This window comes from Diospyros lotus, chromosome 8 (genome assembly GCF_014633365.1).
Source record: "Diospyros lotus cultivar Yz01 chromosome 8, ASM1463336v1, whole genome shotgun sequence".
Lineage (NCBI taxonomy): Eukaryota > Viridiplantae > Streptophyta > Magnoliopsida > Ericales > Ebenaceae > Diospyros > Diospyros lotus.
In genome coordinates this window covers 9,084,206-9,110,426 of record NC_068345.1, presented here as the reverse complement: position 1 = coordinate 9,110,426, position 26,221 = coordinate 9,084,206, and the positions used below count along the sequence as shown (strand labels likewise).

At 36.7% G+C, this 26,221-nt stretch overlaps 2 protein-coding genes across 6 annotated transcripts in view; one reads left to right on the top strand and one right to left on the bottom strand.

Annotated features, from left to right (window-relative positions):
- LOC127808053 (uncharacterized) overlaps positions 1-11,119 on the top strand; it is a 16,266-nt gene extending 5,147 nt beyond the window's left edge. Inside the window, exons 3-4 of the mRNA XM_052346383.1 lie at positions 10,258-10,410; positions 10,922-11,119. Of these exons, the coding sequence (XP_052202343.1) occupies positions 10,258-10,410; positions 10,922-10,955 (187 nt within the window). The 3' untranslated portion in view covers positions 10,956-11,119. The remainder of the gene's footprint in view (positions 1-10,257; positions 10,411-10,921) is intronic.
- Positions 11,120-12,881: 1,762 nt separating this feature from the next.
- On the bottom strand, positions 12,882-24,210 carry LOC127808052 (uncharacterized). 5 transcript variants are annotated; one of them, XM_052346382.1, is made up of 6 exons: positions 23,979-24,210; positions 23,599-23,874; positions 22,770-23,512; positions 22,596-22,685; positions 13,761-14,483; positions 12,882-13,309 (listed from the first exon to the last, which is right to left on the bottom strand). In XM_052346382.1, exons 2-6 carry the CDS (start codon positions 23,702-23,704, stop codon positions 13,268-13,270), a joined length of 1,704 nt encoding a protein of 567 aa, XP_052202342.1. In that variant the 5' UTR covers positions 23,705-23,874; positions 23,979-24,210; the 3' UTR covers positions 12,882-13,267. The 5 variants fall into 5 exon arrangements, with proteins under 5 accessions (XP_052202342.1, XP_052202337.1, XP_052202340.1 ...); XM_052346377.1 differs by having other exon boundaries at positions 12,882-13,344; positions 23,979-24,207; XM_052346380.1 differs by having other exon boundaries at positions 12,882-13,344; positions 23,599-23,868; positions 23,979-24,207.
- Between the last annotated feature and the right edge of the window lie 2,011 nt (positions 24,211-26,221).

Here is a 26,221-nt window from a genome sequence, read left to right as displayed (position 1 = left end):
CTCAGTCAATAAGTTCTCAAATATGTAAATTCCCATTAATTCTCTTTTACGTAAGACTAAAACATAATAAATGTTTATCTATTCATTTACCCTATTTGGTAAAAAATTGTCAAATACCAAAGCAAACTACTATTAATTCTCTAATATCTCTGCCTAACCCTCTCCCACTTTTTTTTCCCTTGTTCGAGCCATTTTTTGAAATTTAAGGGGGAGAGAGAGAGAGAGCATTCTTCGTCAAAACAATGATCCACACTGGAGGCAAAAAAATTTCAAAATAGCCTTCAGTTGCCTGCCATCTTCTTCAATTTCACCACATGGTGCAAGGAGCCCACTGAAATCCATCTTTGAATGAATCCAATACAACTTACACAAGAAAATTCTTTATCCTATGTTTTTGAATATCCATGTTTGGTTAAAAAGCTAGGCATGGAGTCCAAATTCCTTTCTATTCCCATTATTGAGTCCTATGCAAACAAAGTCAGGATTGAATATAATTCAAAATGCAATAGATTATACAAGAAAGTGAGGTGGACAAGCTTTCTTCTCTCGTATTTTCTTTGAAAATTATTTTTGTCTTTAAGGTTTTTTTCCTAGTTTTAAATTATTTAATTAAGTTCATACATGGCTTGGGATTCCCATTCTTGGGGATCCAAATTGCATTCCTCGCGACCCAAGGTAAAGAATGCATGATCTGGATCATGGTTTCAGGGAGAGGAGTAAACCCATAACCATAGTACCAAGTTCACCTATCCTCCCTTCTTGCAGGGAATCACATTCTAGCTTGCACACACTGGAACACGGTGCTCTGGCATATTGGAACGTGTTCTAGTTCACCTAGGTTGGGAACCCAGATTAATGAGAACAATCAAGAGAGATCGAGATGTCAGCATGTCTCAATGATGGGCCTCAACTGTTGTTATTGTCTTAAAACTATGATTTTCTCAATGATGGGTCTCAGTTCTTCAAGCTGTTGTCTCATCACGACTGAACAATAAATATCAAAGGATGAGAGAGAGATGTCGGTAGGGGAAGAGAGCGGTGTAGGGGAAAAGATTAAAGGCAAGTGGGGGAAAGAGAAACAAAAAGGCAGTGGAGGGTTTTTACCATCCCAGTTAGGGTTTCATTCATTATGGGCCAGCCTCTTTGCCTGACCTTTTCTTTTTTTAAGGCTCAAAAATTTGGTGGGCTTTACACAGTTATAATGGGAAAAAAACATAAAAATTATTTAGTGGAACAATGTCAAATATGTAACTTATTATATTAAGTTGCTATAATGGAAAAAGTAAAAATTATTTTATGGAAGAAAGTGAATACAACAACAACAACATATCCAGCCTTTATCCTACTATGTGGGGTCGACTACATGAATTCTAGACTTCCATGTATTTCTGTCTTTTGTCATATCCTCATTTAGATCCATATATTTCATATCAAATTTTAATGTCTCTCCCAAAGTCTTCTTGGGTCTACCTCTACCTCTTTTTGTGACTAATTGTTCCATTTCATCAACTCTCCTCACAGGAGCGTCTCTTAGTCTCCTTCTCACATGACCAAACCATCTTAGTCTAGTCTCTCTCATCTTCTCCTCGATTGGCACTACTCCTACCTTATTACGAATAACTTCATTTCTAATTTTATCCTTTCTTGTATGTCCGCACATCCATATTAACATCCTCATCTCCACTACACTCGTATTTTGCTCATGCTGGTATTTGACTGCCCAACATTCTGAGCCATACAGCAAAACTGGTCTTATAGCTGTCCTATAAAATTTTCCTTTCAATTTTAATGGGATTTTACCATCACATAACACCCCCGATGCATTTCTCCATTTTAGCCAACCTGCCTTAATTCTATGTGCGACATCCTCGTGGATTTCTCCATCTTTTTGAATCACTGATCCCAAATATCGAAAATGGTATTTTCTTTGTAAGATTTGGTCTTCTAATTTTATTATAACATCATCCACTCTTGCATTTTTACTAAATTTGCATTCCATATATTCTATTTTCTTTCTACTTAATTTAAATCTCTTAGATTCTAAATTGTTTCTCCACAACTCAAGTTTAGTGTTCACTCCTTCTTTTGTTTCATCCACCAACACTATGTCGTCTGCAAATAGCATACACCATGGCACATCTGTCTGAATATCTTTAGTGAGTTCATCCATTACTAGGGCAAATAAATATGGACTTAGTGTAGAACCTTGATGCAGTTCTATTGTAGTTGTAAATGGTTCAGTATCCCCTCCGCATGTTCTAACCCTTGTCTCTACACCATGATACATGTCCTTAAGGCTTGTATATAGGCTATTTTGACTCTTTTCTTCTCTAAAACCCTCCATAATACTTCTCTAGGGACCCTATCATAAGCCTTTTCTAAATCTATAAACACCATATGTAGGTCCTTCTGATGATCTCGATACATTTCCATTAAACGCCTCAGTAAATATATAGCTTCCATTGTTGACCTACCAGGCATGAAACCAAACTGATTTTCTGACACCTTTGTTTCCTTTCTGAGCCTCTGCTCTATTACTCTCTCCCAGAGTTTCATAGTATGACTCATTAACTTAATTCCTCTATAATTTTCACAGTTTTGAACATCTCATTTGTTCTTGTATATAGGAACCAAAGTACTCTTCCTCCACTCATCTGACATCTTTTTTGATTTAAGGATGGCGTTAAATAGTTGCGTTAGCCAGGAGATAATGAAAGACAAATTAGAAACAAAATAAATATATATTATATGCTTTGGGGGTGTTCCACTTTGGCGAACCAAATAAGCCTCCCTACCCACCCACTACCACATTCTAGGAGAAACGGTGTACCACGTCTTTATATTGGGCATGCCATGAACTAGGCAACTGTGTCTATCTTTAGGTGGTCATCCTTGGAAGTGAGGGGGGCTTACATTTCAATAGATTTAATGCACTTGTGGAGATTGCAAATTTGTGATGTTATATTGAATCCCTTTGGAAAAAATAGAAGGGGTAATGTTGTACCTTTTTGAAATCAAATGTTGAATTAACCTGCCCTATCTGTTGTACCTTTTCAATATCAAATGTTGATCAACAAACTTGCAAGTGTGCTTAACATGACCGACTAAACTACATCCTCTCAAAGCAATGCGATTCTCAATAAATTTTAGATCCTTGAATTCCCAAGGGAGACATCTTTATAAAACTACGGTGGTTGGAGTTGTACCATCACTGAGCCCAGACTAGCCATATGTGCCAAGTCTTAGGCTGTAGGTAACAAGTGCAATGTAAGTAGGTCTCCAAACATTGGTTTATTCTCTTCGTTTGGTCATCAGATTCCGGATGGTAAGCGATGGACATGTGTAATTTGACCCCCAGTAACTTCATCAGCTCGTTCCATAACAAACTTGAAAAAATTGTCTTAGTTAGACACTATTGCTTGAGGAGTACCATGGAATTTCACTACTTGGTCTAGGAAGAGTTTGGCTACGTCCCAAGCAGTGTAAGGATGGGTTAGGCTAAGGAAATGGGCATATTTTGTGAATCAATCTACCACCACCATTATGCAATCCTTTCCTTCAGACTTGGGAAGTCCTTCAATAAAGTCCATGGAAATGCTTTCCCATGGCTGCCTTGGAATGGCCAAAGGCTATAATAGGCCCGGGATGGCTACTGTTTCAGACTTGCACTTTTTACAAACATCATAGCTTAACACAAACCCCATCACAAACTTCTTTAGTCCCGACCAATGGGTAAGTTGTTTGACCTTATGGTAGGTATTCACTATACCCAAATGCCCCCCTATGGGAGACTCATGTAAGGCCTCTAGTATCCTCCTCTTTAGTTGATCATCACCCCCTATTACCAATCTTCCTTGATATCTAATTAAGCCATTTGTAAGGGTATACATGGCCTTACCTGAGGGATCCACCACTAACTGCTCAAGTAACTCCTTAGTGTTCTTATCCGCTTCATAAGTTGGAAGTTACATCTTGATACCAAGCCAAAACGACATATGTGATAGCAGCAAAGCTTCCTTCTTCATAACACCTTGACAGTGCATCTACAGCTATATTCTCCCTCCCCTTTCTATATTGTATAATATAATCTAGTCCCATCAACTTTGTCATTCCCTTCCTTTGCAACTAAGTATGTAACTTTTGTTGTAACAAAAATTTCAGCCTCATGGTCTATTCTAATCACGAATTTGTTCCCTTCCAAATAGTGTCTCCATTTGTCGACAACCATCAACACTACCAACAACTCCTTCTCATATATACTCAAACCAAGATGCTGGGGGGCTAAAGCCTGACTAAGGAATGCTGAAGGTCAGCCCTCTTGCACCAAAACAACCCCAATCCCATTAGCACCAGCATCCATTTCCAAAATGAAGCGTTTACTAAAATCCAGTAACCCAAGGGTTGGCAATTCACTCATTGCATTCTTGAGTTTATCAAATGCTTCCTCAGCCTTAGAACCCCATTTGAACATGTCCTTTTTCAACAACTCAATGAGGGGATAGCTCATTACCCCATAATCCTTTACAAACCTTCGGTAATAGTCAATCAATCGGGCCCTTAACATTGGTAGGCCTAGGCCAAGCAATCGTGGCTGTCACCTTGCTTGGATCAGTGCTTACCCCTGCATTTGAGATAATGTGCCCTAAATACTCCACCTGCCATTGTGCAAAGGCACACTTTGACTCCTTAATATACAATTTGTTGAATCTAAGGACCTCAAAAGTGGTTCTTAGGGGGTCTAGATGCTTGGCAAAAGAGGAATTGTAGACAAGAATGTCATAAAAAAATACTAGGATGAATTTACGCAAATAAGGTTAAAAAATTTGGTTTATCAATGCTTGAAAGGTGGCTGGGGCATTAGTGAGTCCAAAGGGCATCAATGTGAACTCAGAGTGCCCTTGATGAGTTTTAAAAGTTGTTTTAGGTATGTCTTCAAGCCTCATTCTTATTTGGTGATAGCCAACTCTAAGGTCTAACTTGGTGAAAACTGAAGCATGTTTGAGTTCATCAAGCAAACCTTCCACGATGGGTATGGGAAACGTGTCTTTGATGGTGATGGCATTTAGTTGACAATAGTTAACACAAAACCGCCATGTCCCATCCTTCTTTTTGACAAGTAGCACGAGGGAGGCAAAAGGGCTATGGCTTGGTTGGATGATGGCTTTTTGTAACATATCTTTGATTAATTTTTCAATTTTTGTTTTCTATCTAGGTGGGTAACGGTAGGTTCTCACATTGGCTAACTCCACATTAGGTTTAAGATTGATGGCATGATCATAAGGTCTTTTAGGTGGTAAGGAATTTGGTTCAGCAAAGAGGTCCCTAAATTCAAATAAAAGTATATTAAGTGAGTCAATCTCATGTACCTCCCATTGGTCTTGCGATTGGTTGCTCACAGTCACCTTTAGCTACCCTTCCTATTCCTGAGCCTCCCTTGATTGCTCCATGGCATGAATGGAAAACAATTGGGCCACTAGGGATAGTTTGTTCTTGAACAGCCTTTGCAACTTCCTTCCCGAGATCATTTTGCAAACCCTTGACTCGGAGCTACCTGTGAGGGTCCTTCTACATCCCTCCTCGTCAAAAGTTACCTCCATCTTATTGAAATCAAAACTGATAGGGCTTACCTCTTTCATCCAGTCCACCCCAAGCACAATATCACACCCTCCCAATTTCAACAATCTTAAATCAGCCACAAATTCTTCTCCATGCATCTCCCAACAAATTCCCATGCAAGTCTACTGACTGAGGACTTTGTTACCGTTTACAACTATCACTGAAAGGGGATGAGTGTTAATGAGCTCACTAGCCGTGGTCTTATCCAAAAAGTTATGGGTACTACCACTGTTAATAAGCACCATCAATTGACAGTTTTGTACCTTGCCTTCCACCTTGATAATCTTGTTGTTGCTAACCCCTCTAGGGCATGTAGGGAAATCTCTCCATTGTCCTCTCCTTCGGCCTCCAATGGTATACTTGGTTCTCCTCCCTCCACCTCTTCTCCTTCCAACAAAAGTAATTGCCTCTTACATCTATGTCCTGGGAAATATTTATCCCCACAACGATAGCATAATCTTGCTTGTCATCTCTACTCCATCGTCTTTCCTCCTTGTGCTTGCATAGGGTTAGCAGCTGGTAAGGCAAGTATCCCTTTGTGACCTTGACCCACCTGACCTCCTTCCTTACTAACTCCTTTGTTTCCTACTTGCCAGACACTGGAGTTTACCCCTCTCATCTATACCCTCCACTTCTTCATCAAGGCCTCTACAGTTAACTCTTGCAACCGGGCACTTTCAGTCGCTTGTTTGATGGTTCGGGGTTGCAGCATCTTCACCATTGGCCTCACTTCATCACTTAAACCACTAACGAAACTTGATACAAAATATTCTTCTGTTAGGTGGGGGTTATGGATCATTATCCATGACCTTAGTTCCTCAAACTTGAGTTGGTAGGCCTATTATGTTCCTTCTTGTTTGAGTTTATTGAATTCTTTGACCACATCCATCATACTCCTATCCCTATATCTCTCACACAAGTCATCTGCAAACTCATTCCATGGACAACCCTCGTCACCCAAATCCACCCTTGGAACCAGGCGTCTCTCATGTCATTGAGATAGGCAGAAGCTAATGTAATCTTCTGCTGATCGGGCACATTGTACATAGTGAACATCTATTCACAACATCTCACCCACCACCTTGGGTTCTCCCTATCAAACAATGGTATCTCCCACTTCGGTGCAGGGAAACTCGGCTGATTGCGATTCACCTGAGTCTCTTGTCTCCTCTCTAAAGTGTTCTCCCCTATAATCTTTGGTTCTATCCCAAACTCTGATGACCCTACTGGTCAGTGTCTCATTCCCACTCCAGGAAGGATTGGTTCCAACCGCTCCTTAGGAGGAAATTTAGCAAAAAGCCTTACTAACTGTTGGTTGGAGAACATCCTCATAAATTGATGCATCTAATCGCGCATTTGTTCGCGTAACATATTGTTTTTTTTCTCGATTCTCCTCTCGCCAACTCTCCATCACCCTATCAATCCTTGTCTCCACCACCGTTTCAACCAATGACTCCAGAGTTCCCATCTGCGCTTGCATATCAACCATCGCTGCCATGACTTGCTGTAGTTGTGACTCCATCTGCTTCATCCTTGTTCCATCGACCATGGCGACAAACTTCACGGGAAAGAACACTTCCCAAGAGCATTGCTTTGATACCAAAATGTCAACTCCCAAAGGATCTGATCAATTCTCTCACCAAATCGATGAGAATGTTAGAGGAGGAGGAAGAATTAAAGAAGTTTTAGAAGGAATTAGAAGAATAGAGAGAACAGAGAGAGAAGAGAAGAGAGAAATTTAGAAGAATATCAGAATTCTGGTATTAGATATCTTTCTCAGGTGTGGACAGCTTGTATATATGTAAGCTGATCCAGCCACCCATGTGCAGCTAACCGCCTCCATGTTCTGGGAATTACAAGCAATTAAGCTATTTCACCAGGTACAAGCTCTTACTGCGGTAACTAACTAGGTAAAAACCCCCAATGCTATAACTTCCTGAGTACAACTACTCATCATCTATAGTCTTCTCTAAATAAGGTAACCCCCCCCCCCCCCCCCCCCCCCCCCCCTACATAGCTGGTACATGACATGTAAGTTTAGTAAAAATACAAGTGTTGATGTTATGGTAAAACTTGATCAAGTCACTGAAGAAAAAATCACTTCAAATATGTTGGATCAATCATCCAGAAAGATGGAGAGATTATTAAAGATGCTATTTGCAGAGTTAAGGCAAGATGGTTAAGATGAAAAATCTATCAGTTCATGTGATGGTAAGATTCTGTTTGATGGAAAAATTTTATAAGACAATTATATGACTTGTTTTCTTGTATGGCACATAAATGTTGGATAGTAAATCATTGACATATTCAAATATGAAATAATGGAGATGAGAATGTTACAAGGGATTTGTTGTCATACAAAAAAATATAAAATTAGAAATAACATTATTCGTAAATAACAGCTTTTCTTTTTCTTCTGATTTGGAGAAGCAGTTTTCAAATGTTTCTTGGTCTTGTCATGTTATGCTTTATTGTTGGAGGTTTCAATTTATTGTTGGAGGTTTCAATTCCTGTCCTGTTCCTCCTTTTTGGGGAGAATATGTAGCTTAGGGAAGACTTTGTTTATACGGCTAGAGTTTGGTGGGTATGGTACAATCTGTTGCCACTCACAACCACAGTTTTATTTGGCTAGAAAGCTCAATCTCCTTAAAGAAGATTTAAGAAATAGAACAAATAGCTCTTTGACAAGACAGGGTTGTTTTGCATTATGAGCCAATTAGAAGACAAGAAGTAGCTTGATTTGAAGGAAACAAGAGTATGTTGTATCAAGAAAATTTGGAAAGGGAAAAATGTGGTAGTAGAGTGGCTTTTAAATTTTGAAGAGGTGAGTTGGAAGCAAAGTCAAGATGGATCTCCTCTTGGGGAAGAGATGAGAATAATGGCTTTCCTTGTTTTTATTGAGCATCGATGGAACATGCAAAAGAAGATTAGTCAAAATTATATTTTGGTGCAGAGATAGAGAAAAACCTTAACACTTCCATTGCATAAGAAGGGAGTTATTCACTTGAATGACTTTAGACCCATTATTCTTGTTTACAGTGTTTAAAGATTGTTGTCACAGTGCTTTCAGTGAGGGTGAAGAAGGTAACTGGTTGTGTCATTCTGGATTCATAGGATGCCCTTGTGGGTGGGGAGACATATCCTTGATGAAATTTTAGCAGGTAATAAACACGTGAACCCTTGGTTAAAAAGAAAAATTGTAATTTTATTTGCAAGCTGGGCATTGAGTTCAAAATTTTAACTTGTAATTATGTTATTTTTTAAATGAAATCACTAGGGAATTCAAAATTAATGTTGGGATTCGACTAAAAGGGAATCCCCAGTGCATGAGACTCCCCTCTTTGTGAGGGTTGGGGGAGGGTCGTCTTTTGTGGAAAGCAGCCTTATCGTGGCCTTGCAAAGAGGCTGTTCCCAACTCAAACCCGTGAATAAAGAAGCTAAATCTAGAGAAAATGTCTGTTTTTATGGCCATGTGCACATTGTATCTTGTAGGAGGCTTTTATACAAGTGCTTTTACTTTGCAGGCATCCTTCTAAGAGACTGTCATAATTGTATACAGCAAATATGAGGTTGCTTAAACACAAACTAACTCTAAAGCTTCTTGCTTGCTTGATTTAATTATGAGGAATATACTTCTTGAATCAAAAATTGAATGATGGATTGAAATCCCATTTTGTAAAGCCTTTTAAGTTTGGTTCAATTTGAATTTCAACACTTGGAGACAATTTCGTATGCATTCTTGTGTGTGTGTTGAAAAGGAAGTTATGTTTATCCATGTAGAGTGAACATTAGATATGTGGCAATGTAGAACTTGGTCCATTGTGGTTTAAGAGCCGTGCTAACCTTATTGGATTGAACTAGAGATTTTTACTTGGTTCCCCTTTTCACTATCATTTTTAATAAGCCCTAATGTGTAGGGGGTCTATTAACCATTCTTGAATTTGGGTTTGGTTGGAAGTACTTATTGCCATCATTCCTTCCTCTCTCTACCCTTCTCTCTTCTCTATATACTTCCTCTTTCTATATCATCATCACTAGGATTTGCGGCAAACATCACTAGCTCTGGCAGCATATAAGGATGGATTTGTTGAATGATTGATTGTGATCACTTTCAACGAATCACAGAAATGAGTTTGTTATAGACTATCTGTGCAGTTAGGGCTTATTAGAAACAATGTTGTTTAAATAAGTATACTATAAGGTTAAACTTCAAATTAACAGAAGGGATTGATTAAAAAAATAAGAACAAACCACATAAACCTAAAATGAACAATATAAATAAACACGGACGTAATCCACAAGGTGGTTTAGCTGTAAAGTACTGCTTCAACAAGTATTAACTCTCACTATTAACCCACTAGGTGTGAAATTAAATTAATTTTCAGACACATTGGTTTCTTTGCTTAATCATTCTCTTCCAAGGTTTCATAGTATGGCTTATTAGCTTGATTCCCTAGTAATTTCTGCAACTTTGAATATTCCCTTTGTTTTTATAAATAGAGGCTCTAGAGTGCTGCTCCATTCATTAGGCATCCTCTTCTCCTTTGGTTTTCAACAATTTGAATACAAGCAGAAATTTGTGTTCGCTTATAAGGGGGTAACAATGTCAACCTTTTCATTGTTTAACTTTTGAATTTGCAGGTTGAAGCTTTGGCTTTTTATTGCTTATGTTGTTGCATTTGTCTCTCTGGCGGCTGCTGTTGGTCTTTTGATACAAGATGCACTTGTAAAATCTGGCCCTTCAGCATGGACGGGAACTGCAGGTGTTTTGCAGTGCGTATTTGTATTGATCAGGTGAATGTTTTTTCTTCTTTTGAAACTTTAAGCAGTCACATGTTATCTATATCAAGTTGGTACATCTCAATGTTTGTGATATTTTAAGATTGATTAGGAAGCGTGGCATAAAAATGATGCTTCTTTCATCCAAAGTTTAGTCATCTAATGCATCCTCCGAAGTCCAAACCCTCCAGTCACCCAATCCATCCTCCCAGCCGTTCTGTTATAATGTGAAATAGAACTGCAGCAAACTATAAGAAGCTACATTGCACGGGGCTTTGCATCTAGACATTCCCATCAAAATCCTTATGTATCTGATTTGCAAACTTTAGAAGCTGCACTTCAGAAGGCTCTAGGCATAGGCACTTGGATCGAAGTTGTGCTTTACAGAGTTTCCTCGTCCCCTTATCCCCAATTATATTCTTGAAAAATAAAAGAAGCGTTAATTCTATCATTCATAAGGCTGTGCTGCTCTCGTAGTTTTATGGTCTGGTACGTATGCATGTAATTCTTACGTTGGTTCTTGCAGTGGGCTGGTTTACTGGACCTCTCATTCAGAGTAGAGTTGGAGGTGGAGAGGGAAAGGTTTTGTTGCTGAATTCTTCTTGTCTGGGATAAGTTAAATGCTGCGTGTGCCCAATGATGGTAGTGGGATTCTGATGCAATGTAAATGTGTGATAATACTCTCTTTTAAGTAATTAAATAGCTTTATTATATTCTGAAACAAGACGATTCACCCTTGATTTGTGGTACTTTTACTGGCTCTGCATATTGTCAGCTATATTTACTTGGCTAGGACGACGATGATGATCCGTGGTCTGAAAATGGGAGGCCGGAGCACAAGGGCATTTTGCCATTTTGGCCTCGGCCACAAACGGCCGATGTTCCTTCCATTAAAGACTATAGTGTGCGTTTGATAAATTTTAGAAAATTTTATTTTAACATTTTTTTTTATGAAATTTCAATTCCATCTTAATTTAAAGTGAAAATTTTTCTTGAAATTAAGAAATTAAAATTCTTAAAGGTGGAGTAAAAATAGAAATTTCATCCTATTTTTTATCTCCAATCAAACACTCATATTTCTTTTTTTCTGTAGTGAAACCAGAAATGATAATATCTAGTATTTTACTTTTTAGTTATTAGAAAAGATAATGTTATTTATTCGTTGAAGAGAGGAAACGTCAAGTCACCAAAATAGACTGGTGGTTTCTCATTTTTTAATTTATAATAAATTAATTATTGTATTTTAATATAAAATTTAAAAAAACAAATTTTAACAAAATAAAATTTTAATAAATATAATAATAATAATTAAAATACGATAACTAACTTCTTATATAAAATATAAAAGCATCTCACTAGAGCGATGCTAAAAAAGTATATGCAATTTTAAAATTCAACCGTAGAATTCAAATTTATTATGAAAAGGAAAAATTGAAGTACATGCATTTGTGCATAAGATATGTTATTTTAATGTAACGTTTATTAAAATAAGTAAGATAAAATTATATTAAGATAAAATTAAAATATTTTTTAAATCAAAATATAGAATGGATAAAGTTATAAAATAATTTAAATTTTTATCAAATTATTTATTAAATTTTTTAAAACGTATTAAAGAATGTGTTAATTTTTTTATGCATATATAAGAAATATCAAATAAATTTAACAAACATATTAGAAAAAGACAAATTTAAAATATTTTTTATTTTTTAATTTTTAATTTATATCTTAACTAATAAACACTGTCTCAGAAAATAAATATCCTTGTTCCAAACACGCTGACTCGGTGAATCAGATTTCCCAAATTTCAAGAAAAAAATCAAAAAACATAGCACAAAATACTATAATTTAAAAATAGAGGAATGATTTGTTATCTAGTTACTCGAAACAAGCTAACAGGGGGGGGGGGGGGGGTGTGGGCCCCATGGGACCCACCCCAACCCTCCGTCTCTCATCTGACAAATTTTATATTACTTGACACACGAGTAATATTTAAAAATAATAAAAAAATCACTAATTTTAAAGTCACTGTTACGTTAAAATAAAAGAATATAAGTCAGTAAGTAATAGATCCTCCCGAGCTATCACCATCTTGGAATCAAATGGGCCCAGGATTGTGTTTGGATGAAATTTTATTTTATTAAATTCCATTTTATTCGACTACTAAAGCATCTCTCTTTGTTCATCATTCCCTCATTTCATCTAATTCTATTATTTTCTACGCTCCCAAACACACTAACAAATTCCTCTCCCCCTCAAAAGGCAGAACCACTAAGATCTCCACATTTCAAATACACAGGGAAATAACAAATTAATTCAAATGTTATTTCGTTTGTTCGACCTTAACACGAAATCAAATCACTGCCAACATCATGGACTGCCTATAAAAATACATTGGAAACCAAAAAGGAAATAAACTAAAAAGAACTTCCATCAAGCTTTTTTCTGAAAATAAAATAAATAAATAAATAAAGTCTAAAAAGAACTTCATCAACCCTTTTTCTTTCACCAGTGAAAATGACCAAAATATCATAAGCTTTTAGCCTAAAAATTTCAAAACCTCCCGAAAGAAAAAGAAAAGGAATTTTTGCAAAAACTACCAGAAGATTCAACATGTTCTCTCTATCCTACAAATTCCCCAGTTTTAATGGACAGGACAGGATTGGGTCCCCTCTCTCCGTGTCTGATTTGGAGCATTATCATTCAAGCTACAACCTGCCACTTTACCACCCTGCACTCTCATCAGCTTTCCTCTAAAAGAATAATAATAATAATAATAAACAGAAAACGAACCATTAAATCAAGCTTCAGCTTCAGATCCAGAAACCCTCAAATCCGATGATGCTCTGCTTGAACTAGTCACACATTTGATTCAGAAAGCGTTGAAAGATTCGAAAGTTAAGGCAGCACGCCTCTGCAAAATTTCAAGGATGGCCTCAGTTTCACGCACTGCATCAAAAAGGGTAAAAGAGAAAAATGGGTAAAACACAATTATACAGTAAAGGTCAAGTTTGCAGTAGCTTTTTACATCATTTCTCAGGAATGAAAATCATGAATCTAAACCCAGTCAAGGAGTTATCTCAATAGGGATCACCCCTAAGCGCAAAAATTATCTCCAGCATTGGTTTCAGTATAAACGTAAAGCTTTTAGGAATTAAATACGTTCAACGGGAACTACGTGTTATATTAGAACTGTTCAGTTCCCCTCTTAACTGAAGAATAGACTACATAGAAAATACCAGATCAAGTTTTGACCGAGTCAATTCAGACCAAGTTTGCCACAAGATGGCATGCAAAAGGAGGTTGTTTCTTTTTTTTTTTTTTTTTCTCTTTAATAGCCAAGCGAAGAAAGAGTACATTATTACCTCCTCATAAAATGCATTGATCTCCTCCTCTGTAAGGGCATCATCTTCTCCACTGTTTTCCTCCCAACCAAGAGAACGAAGGAATGCAGCCTCTTCCTCATCTGGACAAATTGGACCATTAGTGCAAGATTTGTTGTCAACTTCATAAGCATTACCATTGCTAGTCACTTCATTGGCATTCGGTGTAACAGGAACACTAGGTCCCCTGTCTGACTGGTCCAATTTCTCCTCGGCTGGAGGAACTTCTGACACAGTAAGTGTAGTGGACAAGCTTGACGATGTTTTCTTCCTCATCAGATTGAAAAAGTCACTCCTGCTCTGTGCCTGAGACAGGGATGGCCTCTTTATCATGGTAGATTCAGAATTCAGAGCCAGAGCCGATACCTTGCACTCAATTGTGGAATGCTTTGAACTATCTGGGGCCAGGAAAGGTGTAGGAGTCACTGAAGAAGGAGAAAGCTGATTATTTGCTATTCTGCTGGCATTATTAGCTGCTCCTGGTACATCCTTAGCCATCAAGCAGACACCAGTCTCCCACCCTGGCTTAAGAATGAGAAACTTCCCAGGATGAGATGAATTTGAAGCTTCAGATCTTACTTCTTCTGTGCAAAGAGACTGATTGGTAAGTTGGAAAGACTGGACCTGCTGCTGCACACACTTTGCAGGTGCAACCATTTCATTGGTTCTAAATGCTTTGGATTTTGATCTATCAGAACCAATAAGCTGAAGAAAGAAGAAAGTAGCTAATTGGTCATGAAGGTTAAAAAAAACCATTTATTTCTTTTGCTAATGAGGTAAGAACTCAAAACAGCTAGCTCACAATGTCAAACCACAAATATATAAAGTGTCAGATTTGTTTCTTACATGGACAAGGAGAGCTAAAGAGTGCTTTGAAACACTTCTCCTTTATGACTAATGTGGTGTCCCTGGAGTAAAAGAAGCAAGAGACTTTGAAAGAATGGGGAGAGAGAATTTATCTGAAGTAACACTCCACATTTCCTATTTTGTGGTAGGAGGAGGATTCCTCTTTTTTTACGTCCTTCACCTCCTTTGTAGATTAGGTTTTACTGTAGATAGATTTTGTACCATGTTTTCCCCCTCTCAGCAGTTCTGTTTACTTTTTATATATTCTTACTTATCAACTATTGTGGAAGGTCCCCTAAGAAGAAATGCATCTGAATTGCTTACATAAAGATTATTAAGGACATGCATCATCAAAAATAAATGTGCGTTTGGATTTCTGGAAGAGATATTGAAGTTTTCCAATTGCAAGTGGATAATATCAAGGATCTGCATTGAGCCCTTCACTCTTGTGATGGATGAACATTAGCACAAAGCACATTAAAAAAAAAAAAAAAAGTACCTTGGTGTATGCTATTTGCAAATGATATCATCTTGGTGGATCAAAAAAAATATAAGGCATGAATAATAAACTTGAGTGATGGAGAAACACCTCAAAATCAAAAGGTTTTAAGTTGATAGAAAACCAAATATGTAGAACGTAAGTTTAGTAAAAATAGGAGTGTGGATGGTATTATTGTGAGACTTGAAGATTAAGTTATCCCAAGAAAGATCAATTATGATATCTTGGATGAATTGTTCAAAAAGAAGGGTTATTAAAGAGTTACTCGGACAATGAAGGCATAATGGTTAAAGTGGAGAACTATGTCCAGTATTTTATGCAATTATAAAATCCTTTAAAAGTTAAAAGGGAAGTTTTTATCAGACTGCTACAAGACTACCCCTGTGTATGGCTTATGTGAAACTTAGGAAGAAAACCTAACTTTTAATATGTACATATCACTTAATTAAATTCATAGACTATACACCTATATATATATACAAATACAATGGACCATGGGCCATGGGCTCTAATATAGGATTAACTCTAGACTATAACCATATAACTCAACACTCCCCCTCAAGCTGGAGCATATATATCATATGCACCAAGTTTGCTACAAATATACTCAATTCGAGGACCCCTGAGAGACTTAATGAAGACATCTGCTAACTGGTCAGTGAAATTGACAAAATCTGTGGTAATACAACTAGATAAAATCTTCTCTCGGAAGAAGTGACAATCTATCTCGATATGTTTAGTTCTCTCATGAAAGACTGGATTGGAAGCAATATGTAATGCAGCTTGATTGTCACAAATTAATCTCATTTGTGATATCTCCCCAAACTTGAGCTCTTGAAGCAATTGTTTTAACTAAATAAATTCACACATTGCCAAAGCCATAGCACGATATTCTGCTTCTATACTCAACCTAGTAACAACCTCCTATTTCTTACTTTTCCAAGATACTAGGTTTCCTGAAGTAACCCGTCTATCAGAAGGAGAACCTACCCAATCAGCATCAGAATATCCGACTATTTGAGTATGACCTCTGTGCTCATATAATAGTCCTCTACCTAGAGCTCTCTTAATATACCTGAGAATCCAGACTACCGCATCCTAGTGGCTATCGCAAAGAAACTGTAAAAAATGACTGAGAAAAAAATATCTGGACAAGAGTGATAGTGAGATAATTAAGTTTTCCGACTAGCCTGCAGTATCTTCCAGAATTAGCAAGAGGCTCCCCCTGTCCTGGTAAGAGCTTTACATTAGGGTCCATAGGAGAATCTATAGGTTTACAATCAAGCATCCCAGTTTCTTCCAGAATGTCTTAACACATACTTTCGTTGAGAGATAACAATACCAGAACTGGACTGAGCAACTTATATGCCAAGAAAGTATTTAAGTAATCCCAAGTCCTTAGTCTGAAAATGATGGAAAATATGTTTCTTCAATTGAATAATACCATCCTGATCATCACGTGTAATAACAATATCATCCACATAGACATCTGTGATGTGTGTTTATAAAAAATCGAATGATCAGACTCATTACGAGTCATACCAAAGTCTTGAATGACAGCACTGAAACGACCAAACCAGGCTCGAGGAAACTGCTTCAACCCATATAGTGAGCGACGGGTTTACAAACCTGCCCAAACTCCCCCTGAGCAACAAACCCAAGAGGTTGCTCCATATAAATCTCCTCCTGAAGCTCACCATGTAAGAAGGCATTCTTAATGTCCAATTGATACAACGGCCAGTGGCGCATAGTTGCTATAGAGAGAAACAAACGCACAAAGGACATCTTAGCAACAGGAGAAAAAGTGTCACCATAGTCAAGACTATAAACCTGAGTATACCCTTTGGCAACCAAACGGGCCTTAAGGCGATCAACCTGCCCATCAGGACCCACCTTGACAGTATAGATCCACCGACAGCCGACAAGAGATTTCCCTGGGGGTAAAGGAACCAAATCCCAAGTACCATTGGAATGCAAGGCAATCATCTCATCCACTATTGCTTGTCGACACCTTGGATCAAAAAGTGCCTCACTAACAGTATTAGGTACTGAAACAGAGAATAAGGAAGACACAAAAGCACAAAAAGGAGACGAGAGACAGTGATAGCTAAGAAAATTATAAATGGGGTAAGGATTGCGAGAAGAACTGGTATCTTTCTGAAGGGAAATAAGAAGCAAATCCTCAGAAGGCAGTACCGCAACAGGTAGAGAGACTGGAGCAGGATGTGAGGCAGCAGTAGTCGCTGAAGTAGTAGGAGATACGGGAGAAGGCGCAGGAACAACATCTCCACCGGGAGGAGACCGAGGCTAATGACGCCGATGATAAACTTGCAATAGGGTAGAAGAAGGTACAGGGAGAATTGGAACAGGAGGACTCGCGAGAAGAGGGATTGCCTCAAAAATGGGTTAACACTTAGAATGAGGCGAAGAGTAGAAAGGAGACGACTCAAAGAAGGTAACATCCGCCGAAAGAAAATAGCGGCGGGCATAGTTGTTAAAGGCGCGCCTAGGCGCTCGTCTAGGCGCAAGGCGCCAGTTCAGCGCCTCGCCTGGGTCAAGGCGAGGTGATTTCAGTGAGGCGCGTGCCTTGCACGGTGAGGTGCCAAGGCGAGAGGTGCGCCTCATGAAACCTAAGTATGAAACCTAAGTTTTAATTAAAATCTAGGCAGCCTAATTCCTCCCCTCTTCTCAGTTCCAACATGTATACATTACAACATATTTACATTTCTTTAGTTTAAGTAAATATCCACATTTTCTTTTATTTATATTTTACCTTTCATTTACTTTAATACATAAATATAAATAAAAAAATACCCCCATTTGGATTCAATAAAAATATTTAAAAAATCAAAATCCATAAGAATAAAAAAATAGAATTTTAATTTTAATACAAACTCAGGATTTAGCAATTTTACCACCTCCAAAATACATACCTACTATTTCTTGAAAAATTCATTAAAAATCATTTTAACAACAATAAATATTAGCTATCAAAATACCGGGAGATAGTTTTTCAAAATGAAAACATTTTCTTATATGTCTCCTTATAATACGCTAATCTTCCAGACATAGAAAAATAGGATTTTTCAAACTTAAAACATTTTCTTGATTGAAGGGGATGATGAAGATATTGACCTTGATGTTGATGATTGATTAAAACTTCTTTATTGATTGTGAACTTGTAGTGTTTATATGTTTGTTTAGAGCTTTGCATGATGATTGGTACTTGTTTGAGTTTGAGATTTTAAGTTTGAACTTTGATGATGTTTCTAGTTTAGAATTTGTATGATAAATGAATCAACTTTGATGATGTTAGTTTAGAATTTGAAGATAATGAATTATTAATGATATGCATGTGTTATTATTGATAATTTAATAGTTTTTTATGATTTTACAAGATTTTGAGTTTTTTTTTTCTAAAAGGTGTGCCTCGTCTCATGCGCCTCGCCCCTTTCAGAACTATGGCGGCGGGTGTCAGGAGAATAACACCGATAACCCTTCTAAAGGCGAGAGTAACCAAGAAAAATGCATTTGATGGACCGAGCAGACAATTTATCTTGACTGGAAGACAGGTTATGGACAAAGCAGGTACAACCAAAGACACGGGAAGGAAGAATATATAATGGTTGATCAGGAAACAAGAGAGAGTGAGGAATCTGGTGCTGAAAAACTGAGGAGGGCATCCTGTTAATGAGATAGCAAGCAACAAGGATAGCTTCAGCCCAAAAGCGAAAGGGGACATGATGATGTAAAAGAAGAGTGCGAGCAGTTTCAATCAAATGTCTATTTTTATGCTCAGCAACCCCATTTTGCTATGGTGTATATGCACAAGACAACTGATGCAAGATCCCCTGAGAAGACATAAAGGTAGTAAAGGGAATAGAAAAATACTCAAGGGCATTGTCACTGCACAATACTTAGACAGAGGTATGAAATTGCGTTTTGATTTCAGCACAAAAAGATTCAAAATTTGAGAATAACTCAAAACGATTTTTTATTAAATATAACCATATGCAACGAGAATAATCGTTGATAAACGTTACAAAATATTGAAAACCTAAAACAGACACGACACGACTAGAACCCCAGATATCAGAATGAACTAAAGCAAATAGGGGCACAGCCTAATTATTGATAGTGGAGGAGTGGTAACTACCCCTTAAATCTGTGGATAGATTATATATAAAATTATAACCACATGGTCGAGTATCATTATGGTTTTGAAGTAAAGAATTTTTATTTTTCTCTCTTCAATTCTTTGATCTGCCTCTCTGCTCTTCTCTCTCTCGATCCTGTTTCTCTCTCACCTACTGCTTTCTCTCGCCTTCTCATAATTCTCCCTAAATTCCCTCATTTCTCTCTCCCTTTCTTCCTTCTTTCCCTATTATCTACTAGAATCCCTAGACTTGAACCCTAGGGTCCTGATTTTGTCTTGGTGCCTTTACCACAAGAAGCGAAGTAGGTGGTGACGGGGAAGCTTTTGCTATATTTGGCAGGTCCATACAGAGGTTAGAGAAACTTAAAGGACAGCAATGAGGCTTATTCTTCAGCTGCTAATCAACATGGTCAAGTGAAAGAATTTGAAGAGGGATATTTTGTATTTATCACAAACTTAAGTCACAAAAATTTAGGTCATGTAAGGTATTGAAGAAAATCAGCCCTAATGTATACATAATAGAGCTACAAACTGATTTACAAATCAGCAGCTGAAAATGTTTCTGACTTGTTTGCTTTTGAGCAATTTGATGGTGAAGTGATGACAATCAAAGATCAAGTAGAATGATAACCAAAAATGCAGAAAGATTTAGTTGAAGATATGCTAGATGTCAAGGAAGCGAAGTTAAAGATAGGAAATCAATATACAAGATTTGTAGTGAAATTGCTAGGTGAACCAGTTAGTGGAAGTACTTGGATTGCAGAAGATGAGTTGAAGAAGATTAATCTAGAAAGGTACATCCAAGCTGTCAAAGTTTTTCACCAAATTCAAGTTTCTTTTCAACCCAGGGAGATCAATAAAGAGCATATTCTTAGATTTATACTGTCTTTATCATACTTATGTGTTTAACTTATGATTATATTTTATATTATTAGTTTTCATAAGTAGTCCTATGACTAGCACGTGACTTTTAATATAGATGGCTTGGATTAGAAGGCTTCATTTGTGATCAAGGACTAGGATTTATTACTAATGTAACCCTAGTATAACTTGTCTTTTAGGATACTTTATAGGTCCCCTTATCATTCCAATTCATCATTTGAGGTTTTCTCAAACCCTAATTTTCATACTATCATTTCACTTTGAGCTTACCCTGTTTAGTCCAAATTCTGCACTTGCTTTAATGGTTCATCAGCCCATGCTATGTCACAAACCTCTACCTTAATGTTTTGGACTTTATTAGTTATATTTGGGAGTATTGTTAAGAGTATCCATCATAACACTGATCTCCTATTATGTACAAATATACTTTTTGGGTTCAACTAGCTAGGTCGAATGTGTTGACACATAGTTGACATGTGGGCAATAAAAGGACTAAAATAGGAAAACCAGGTTGATGACATGTCAATGAAACTTGTGAAGCAGGTGCTTTACATGGCAAAGGTTATCCATAGAGAAAAGTTTGACGTGCAGAACTCATTACCGAAAGCTCATCTAATAAACACATCTTTCTAAAACATAATGTAGGCTCCATTTGTTTGCAAGAAAGTGTTTTCCTGAGGGAAAACAGTTTCATTAGAAAACAATTTCCTAAAAAGTGTTCTCCTAAAATGTGATTTATGTTATTTGGTTGTAACCTGAAAATGTTGCTAGAAAACCTTTTCCAATGTTTGGTTGGCACTTTAGAAAATTACAATATTTTTTTTTCCTTATCATCAAATCTATATCATAAAGATAAAAAAAAAAGCATAATAAGCACATAATAGTAATAAAGATCAAAACATAATAATATCATAGGGCTAGATGGCGATGACGATAGTGATGCACCGGACAAAGGGCCAAACGGCGACAACGATGACAGTGCAGGTGAAAATGGAAATGATGACAAAGACATAGGTGAAGATGAATAGAGGCAGAGACAATGATGAGGCAAAGACAACGATGTAGAGAGGTGGATTTGGCAAAGATGGCAATGCAGGGAGACAAATCTAGACGAAGATGGAGCCCGACTAAGATGGCGACGCAAGTGGAGGCTGACAGAGTGCGACAGAGACAAAGAGAGGTTGATCAATCCAGGTGGAGCTTGATGGACAGAGGAAGCAAAGTAGGAGTCGACAAACGATGAAAACACAAGAGTTGTTGACAGATGGCGGTGACACAAGAGGAGTCGATGGATGACGATGACGCAAGATGAGCTCGAAGGAGGCAAAGAAGACGTTGGATGCTCTGGATTCATGCTTGATTCTATAGCTCTAGAAAGTGACTTCCCGATTTCAACTCGGGAAATCACTTTCCAATTTTTCTTATAGTTTTAGGAAATCACTTTCCATTGATCGGAAAGTGATTTCCTTTGACTTTGATGTTTTCCTGTCGCCAGACATAGGAAAACCTAGAAAACACTTTCTAGGAAAATGTTTTCTGACAAACAAACAAAGCCTTAATGAGGATAAGTGTTAAAACGTTCCATAGAAACAACATAAATATACAAGATAACACAATGAGCAGCATTCCACTGTTTATCTTTGCAGTCATACAAAGCAAGTGTCCCCTTGTTAATATATGTTTTCAGAAGATCCATCACATTTTTCATACATTTTAAGTTTTTTAACATTTCCATCATAGATCACCTACTTTTCTTCTGGAACATGGAGTTATTCCATACTCTCAATTACTTGAGAGATAAAATAGAATCTGCAGATCTCTTGAAAGAAACTAGCTTAAAATCCTACTATTGCAAAGTTTGATAAAGTATGTAATTAAGAAAAGAGAGAAATGTTGTAACATGAGAAGTGAATGGAATTGTTTCTAAGAGAACGAAGAGGAAATTGATATTTTGCTAAAGGATCCTAAATTACTTGGTGCTAAAAAAAAAAAAAACTGAACCACAAAGTTCATGTAAGTAAAGCATACTTGCCTACAAGATGAACTGAGTGCAAATGCATTTAAAATTTGAAAATAACTTCACTTTCTGCAAGTGAAATATGTTAGCAATTAGGGAGGAGGCGTAATTGAAATTTCATTGAATCCAAGTAGGGGTATTTATACAAGTACAAAATATCTATGCTATCTCCTAGAAAACAGGAATAAATTCAAATTTAGATAACAATAACTGATATTTGAAATGCTGAAATATCTTCCTCTTTCAAGCTTTATCATTCCCTTGAATTTTGGAGCTTATCTTATCTTCTAGGCTGACTCATCTTTTAAATCTTGAATTCTTTCAACCACCCTATCTTTTCTTTTTAAACTTAAACATCCAATCTGCCATCTTTATGATCTCTGACAAAATATAAAGTGCAGAAAGAAGTCCTCTTACCAAGCCTTTAGGTACTGAGGGTGTCATGGGTATTAATTGCTTGGATTGCTTTATGGCCAATGCCTCAAGCCTCTGTGTCTTATCAGGCAGCTGCAAATCAAAGATAAATATTTCCCATTAGGTGCAGAATTGTTATATCGCTAAAAAAAAACATAGGAATATTCGACCAGTTACCTGAGGAGTAGCATAAGCTTGAGAAGGAACCTGCAACAATGCCTCAGCCATGTTAAGAAACGTAGGTCCTGACACCCCAGGTGGGGTTTCAACTACACTTTGTTGAGTAGATGAAGGCCCCATACTATTGCTGCGAGTTATTGGGGGCACCTCTGCCAGAGCTGAGGTCCACCCCTCACCACAAATCAAGCTTGCATTGCCAGCAGAAAAGCCCTGTACAGCCATGCTTAGACCAGGAGATGAAACTCTTCTGAGATCAAGCAGTACTTCCTTCTCTTCAATTCGAAGGGATGGAAAATCCTTTTCAAATGCAGTTTCCTGGATGCTACTAACAGAACTGCCACCACAAAAAACACCATTTCTGCTATTACTATTGTTGTTCCGGCAATTTTTTACATCCACAGTCCTTTGAGATAACACTTCTCCAGGCTTTCTACACTTTAGTGAACCAGAATGCGACTTGGAATCCTTCTTGGCCCTACTAATTAAGATGCCACCCAAGGGATCAGAACAGTTCGGTCCCCAGGAGTCCCCACTAACATTGCTTTCTTTCTGTTTGTCACGAATGTTATCACGAGTCCGACCAAAACTACTGTAGGGATGCTTTGAGGAACCACTACTACTTGAACTACGCTCGAAATTAGATGAAGATATTTGGTTTAAAAATGCAGACCGTGGAGCATCTATATCACTTTTGCTCCTAGAATATCTAAACCTCGTAGAGCGTGCAGAGGAAGGAAAGTCTACAAAAAAAATACAGATGATAAAATGCTAAGAGCGTAACTAAGAACAAAATTAGAACTCGAGTCAAAACAATGAATAGAAGTACCCGAGCGCAAAGAGGACGCAGAAGAGTGGCTTGCATTGCCACTCCCATTGACACTTCCAGTACTTCTCAACCATTGTGGAGCTAATGTGGGTTCACTTCTTTCCATAAGAAGAGAACATGATCAAATATAATAAGAAAAACACCAGTTCGCCTTGATCTCAAACCTCACCGCAGAAAATTGCTGCTCCACTTGTAAAAAAGGCTTAACTCAGATTTGTTATCCCTACAGAAACATTCTTACTCCAGTGAATTGCCGCAACAGCCCCAGTCCTGCCTCTTTAAGTAGAAACTTTGAAATTAACTAAGGCAAATGTCATCAAAGAGCAAAGAAAACAAGCAAAATTGCGATGATGAATGAACTGTAAATTGAGAGAACTAACAACTATGTAAGGAGCTTGTCCATGACCCCATCTTCAGCCAACGGCAAGACACCCAGAAGACCCACATTTCGGCCGAAATCAATTTCGGTTATTATAAGTACAGACAAAACTTGAAGCCCTCGTTTCGGCCAGAACAATGACGCGATGAGAACGAAAAACAGGGAACAAGACAAAACCCTCAAATGCAAGTCCCAGCACCTAGGGTTTCAACCGAGCAAAAATCTACACCTCCAGCCAGTAGCGGAGCCACAAACAGTCAAGGGTGGGCCATTGCCCACCCTGGATTTTTATTTTTTATTTTAATTATTAAAAAAATAAAATATATTAATAATTATTTATAAATCCATAATAGACACATATATATATATAATATACTAAAGGAAGCTTCGCCCATAACCTTTAGCCTTTGACATTTAACGAAAGAGAAAAAAAAAGGAAGGAAACGCTTTTCGTGAAAGTTTTTGAGAAAGAAAAAGTCAAAGCTGTCCAAAAAATGGGGTTGTTGGAGTTCTTCTTGCTTCTTTTTCATCTTCTTCACTTGGTCTCGGACAACAACAGCACCAGAATGCTCCACTCCAACTTGTCTTCTCATCAATCGCCCATTGTTATTTCAAATGTTAGATAATAACGTATTATAAATAATATATATATACATCTATTTATATAGTCATCAAGCATTGATAAAATATGTCATGTTAGACTAGCTTGCAAGTTAATGTTTTTTTTTATTACACTATAAAAAAAGAAAAAATACTTAAAAATTTAAGTCAAAATTCAAAAATGAGCAGATATGACTATAGTTTTGTGTGCGTTTTTTAATTTAAGCCAAAATTCAAAAGTTATCTAATCCTTGTGTTTGTGTGCGTTTTGCTTAAAACTCATGTGATTCGGATAAGTTTTTTACGTCTTTCAGATGATTCTCTAATTCAGCCATTTCGCATCCCCAACCACCACCACTGCACCAAGTATGATTATAGCTGTTTGTTTATAGTCTATTATAGACACATAATTCTATGTATATAAAATGTTTAGTTGAACTTTTGTTAACTTATGTTTTTCTATATTTATTGTTACAATTTGTTATGTTGTTTGTTGATCCCTTAGGATATGGCCACTTAAGAGGGGGTGAATTGAGTGATTAAAATTTTTTGTAATTTTAATAAATATTATTGATTAATGATTTTATTGAAAAATATATATTTGATAAATATAATAAATTATATTTGAGATCAATAATAAATGTAAGTCACAAGATATAATAAAAATAAATACAATGAGGCACAATATAATTTATAATGGTTCAGTGTTTCCACACACACCTAATCCACTCTCCCGAGATCTAATAACCACCCTTGGGGTTCCACTAAATCAAAATCGCCAAGGTTTCCACACTAGCTCACCTTGGAAACTAGATACACACCTAGATTACTATGGATTCTAGGTAACCACTATACCAAAGTTTTCTCCATATCTTACTTTACAAACTATATTCACCTAGATTTTAATGGATCTAGGAAACCTATACAATCCACAATAGTAATTTAAATGTTACAAATAATTTATCCACACTTGGACACAAATAAGCAATTAAGAACAAATTATACAAACTAATAATATTTAAATAAATAAATAAATTTATAATCTCAAATGGAGAAATTCAGATTTATCGTAGAAAACTTGAAGAATTTTTCTTCTTTTGCCTTACGACTCTTCGGTGGATATGCAATAATATTTTGAAAGCATTGGATTGTTTGAATGCTTTGCTTGAAAGCGTTTGAGAGCTTTCGGATGCTTTGGATATGCAATGGAAGTACTTAGATCTCAAAAAATGAGTTTGAGAGGTATTTATAAGCATTTTAGTTACTAAAAAAATGATTAATATGAAGTTTGAAATTCAAAAAATATTTAAAATTTCTCAAATAATGAAAAAATATATCTCACATTTAATTCAAAATAAATTTATTTTTTGCATGAGAAATCAAGATTTAAAAATTTAACTATAAACTTTTGAGATATAAATGATTAAAACAAGAAAATATGTTTAAAAATAATTCTCTTTTAATTCAAAATATTTTTTTTTTGCATGACTAAAAAAAAAACATTTATATCATAAAAATATTTTTCTTAATCATCAAAATTTAATTAATATGAGTAAGTTGGCTCAACACTGTTCTTGAATCAATTGTATTTGAGTCTTGAGTATGAGAGCTATTAGGGCCTCTTCAAATTTCTATTTATTTTTC

Coding starts and splice junctions, on each gene's coding strand:
- LOC127808052 (XM_052346377.1), bottom strand. CDS start 23,704: ATGGAAAGAAGTGAACCCACATTAGCTCCACAATGGTTGAGAAGTACT. Junction 23,513..23,598: donor TGCGTCCTCTTTGCGCTCGG/GTACTTCTATTC, acceptor TTTTTTTTGTAG/ACTTTCCTTCCTCTGCACGC. Junction 14,484..22,595: donor CCTCAGTACCTAAAGGCTTG/GTAAGAGGACTT, acceptor TTCTTTCTTCAG/CTTATTGGTTCTGATAGATC.